General features: G+C 61.1%; 1 protein-coding gene across 1 annotated transcript; it reads left to right on the top strand.

The window, feature by feature from the left end:
* Window positions 1–183: 183 nt before the first annotated feature.
* On the top strand, window positions 184–2,259 carry EMIHUDRAFT_246614 (hypothetical protein; the record flags this gene model as incomplete). Its single annotated transcript, XM_005766113.1, has 3 exons — window positions 184–433; window positions 1,554–1,667; window positions 1,757–2,259. 3 exons carry the CDS (start codon window positions 184–186, stop codon window positions 2,257–2,259), a joined length of 867 nt encoding a protein of 288 aa, XP_005766170.1.
* Window positions 2,260–2,685: the final 426 nt, after the last annotated feature.

The raw sequence follows: 2,685 nt of genomic DNA, 5'->3' as shown, positions 1-2,685 counted from the left end.
GACCTCGACCTCATCCTGTACGACAGGAAGCACGGTTTCATCAAACCCGACCCGGATGAGGTAGAGGAGCGGGCGGCCGAAACCAATGGGTGTTTTGCCTTTGCGCCCGGCCCTGGGGGGGAAGACGACCCGCTGCGAGGGGGGGCGCTGAACGGGTTTTTGTGGGGGGGCCCCTCGCCTTTGATGCAGAATACGTCGCTGCAAGTGCTCGAGATCATGGTGGACGAGTTCGCCAAGCGGGGCATCCTCGTGTTGCTGGACCTGCACTGCCTTTCCACCAAAGGCACCAACGCCTCGCCCGTTTTTTTTGACTCGAGCCACACCGTTGCCCAGGCGCTCCAGGGCTGGGGGAAGCTCGCGCGGAGTTTCGGCGCGAAAAAAAACGTGCTCGGGGGGGACGTTTTCAACGAGCCCTTGGCCCCAAGAGCTAAAGGTCAACATCCCCTCCGGCTATACGACAATGCGAACCTGGATTTGGTCCTCACGGGGTTGACCCGTTTCCTCCAGATCGAGACGGACTTCATGAACGGCCGAGCAATATTTTTTCCCTACTATTATTAATTGATGCTTTTTGCAGGGGGGAGCCCCCCCCCCCCCCCCCTTCCCCTGCGCTCATTCCCTGCCCTCTCCCACCACACACTCCGTCAGAGCCCCCTCCCCTCTTGCACAACAGGAATTTTGACAATTAACCGAGGAGGGATTTTGACTATTAACCAGCTGACACGTTTTTGTAGCGCGACTCGGAGTTGCTATGTCGGCCTCTCTCGCCTGGAAGAGCCCCCCTCCCCCCCCCCCCTCCCCCTTCCCTGTCCGGCCAACGCGGAGCACATACCCTCTTGCTACCCCTGCTGGTGAGGGAAAGGCACAACTCAGAACGATGGGCTTGCCCATGAGGGCGCCATGAAGCACATCAGCGCCGCAGCGGTTTTTCTTTTTTCATTTTCGAAAAAAAAAAGACTCGGCTCGTGAAGGGTCGGTGCGTGTCGTGACCCCCTGGAACACCCGTACCCCCGCACCATCTCCGTCGCTTGGTTCCATAACCTCTGCCACAACCGGGAGCGGCCAGGGCTCATAGACTCGGTCGAGAGACCCCAGATTGGCATCCATGCCTTTCTTTATGGACAGGGTGGCCCGCCACAAGGACCCCAGGAATTGCGACTCGCCGCTTTCCTCCCACTGTGATCCTGTGTGAGCTAACAACAAACCTAAAAGATATTGGAGAGATACATCAAGATACCGCAAAAAAACCGTCCATACTAGGAAAGGACTTTGCTCCAAGAGGTTCCAGGGAACGGGGATAATGAGAGCTTGATGAGTGACTGGCTAGAGACGACGACGACGATATCTACCCGGGTTTCATACAGTTCGATTCTGAAATGCGGACCGCGGACGTCACTGGCCGCCGCACCGCCGTCAAGCTGGCGGTGATCCTCATCTCGCTTCTGGGCGCGCCCACACGCAGCCAACCACACATGCCGCTCTCTGACCGCTCCTCGGATGGACTCTCCTCACAGGTACAGCAACCCTGGCACTCGTCCGCTCGCTCAGCACAGGCGCTGCCCGCGTGGCGTCGATCAACGCCGAGCGGGCAAAGAAGCGACATTGCTGGGCGTCGCCAGACACATCGGAGCTCTGCGCGTTCGGCAAGGACCTCATGCAGCTGGCCGGTGCGCCTCCTCGAGGTCGCACGAAGCCTGCAGCCGGCCATGCGATGCCGGCTGCGTTGGACCGAAAGAGCCGGCCTCACGCGCCTCAGCGAGCAGCTGCTCGAGCGGAGCCGGCCGCCTCGATTCGCACGCCGCCGGCGAGGAGGAGGGAGCAGCCAAAGAGCAAGAGGCCATCGACCGCGGCCCTGACGTGTCACCGGTGACGCTCGAGCGTGCCACCGAATGCTCAGGGTCCGAATTCTGTCCGGAGTTCTCGCCCGAGATCTCGTCGGTCGGCTCGGCCGGCTCGGGATCTCCGGCTGCCTTGTTCGCGCGTTTGCTGAGCCTTGGCCTCCTTTTTGGAGGCATCGCTCATGACGCGGGCGACGAGAGCAGCAGCGCGCGTGAAGTCCACCTTGAGCGCTCGGCCGCCACGTCGCCAACAGCGAGCGGCAGCGCCGCTGCGGACCCCACACGGATTTTCGCGCGCAGGCCCAGCGGCTTCTTGCGCGAGCGACGACTTCCTCTCGCGCGAACTCACCACAGTCAGCAAGAGTCGCCGTACACACCGGTGCGCGGGGAGTCGCCCAAAGTGGCTAGGGCACCCAAATGAGACGATCCGGGGCGTTCTGGATATCTCCGAGAGGGTGGGCACGCGTGTGTCGTGACGGACTGCTCTGGTTTGGAGGCTCCAGCGAGTATTTGTGGAGAGCGCATCGAGATTCAATCGAGATTGCGGAGCTACGTCGAGGTCAAAAGCCGGTGCCGGTGCCGGTGCCGGTACCTGTACCGGTCCCGGGACCGGTACCCCGGTCCCGGTCCCGGTCCCGGTACCACCGGTCCCGATGCCGGTGCCAGTACCGGTGCCGGTACACAGATCACTACAGTATCTGATACTCGTATATCAGGTAGAGTACGAGTACGAGTAGTTCTAGCTAGACCCTAAGTTACGCTGCGAGGCTTGTTGTTTAAAGTCACATGTGGAAGCACTCAAAGGCCACGGCTGGCTCGAAGACCACCGACGCAAGGCCGCCTGCAT

The sequence above is a fragment of the Emiliania huxleyi genome (assembly GCF_000372725.1).
Source record: "Emiliania huxleyi CCMP1516 unplaced genomic scaffold EMIHUscaffold_520, whole genome shotgun sequence".
Taxonomy (NCBI): domain Eukaryota; phylum Haptophyta; order Isochrysidales; family Noelaerhabdaceae; genus Emiliania; species Emiliania huxleyi.
This window is presented reverse-complemented; position numbering and strand designations above follow the sequence as displayed.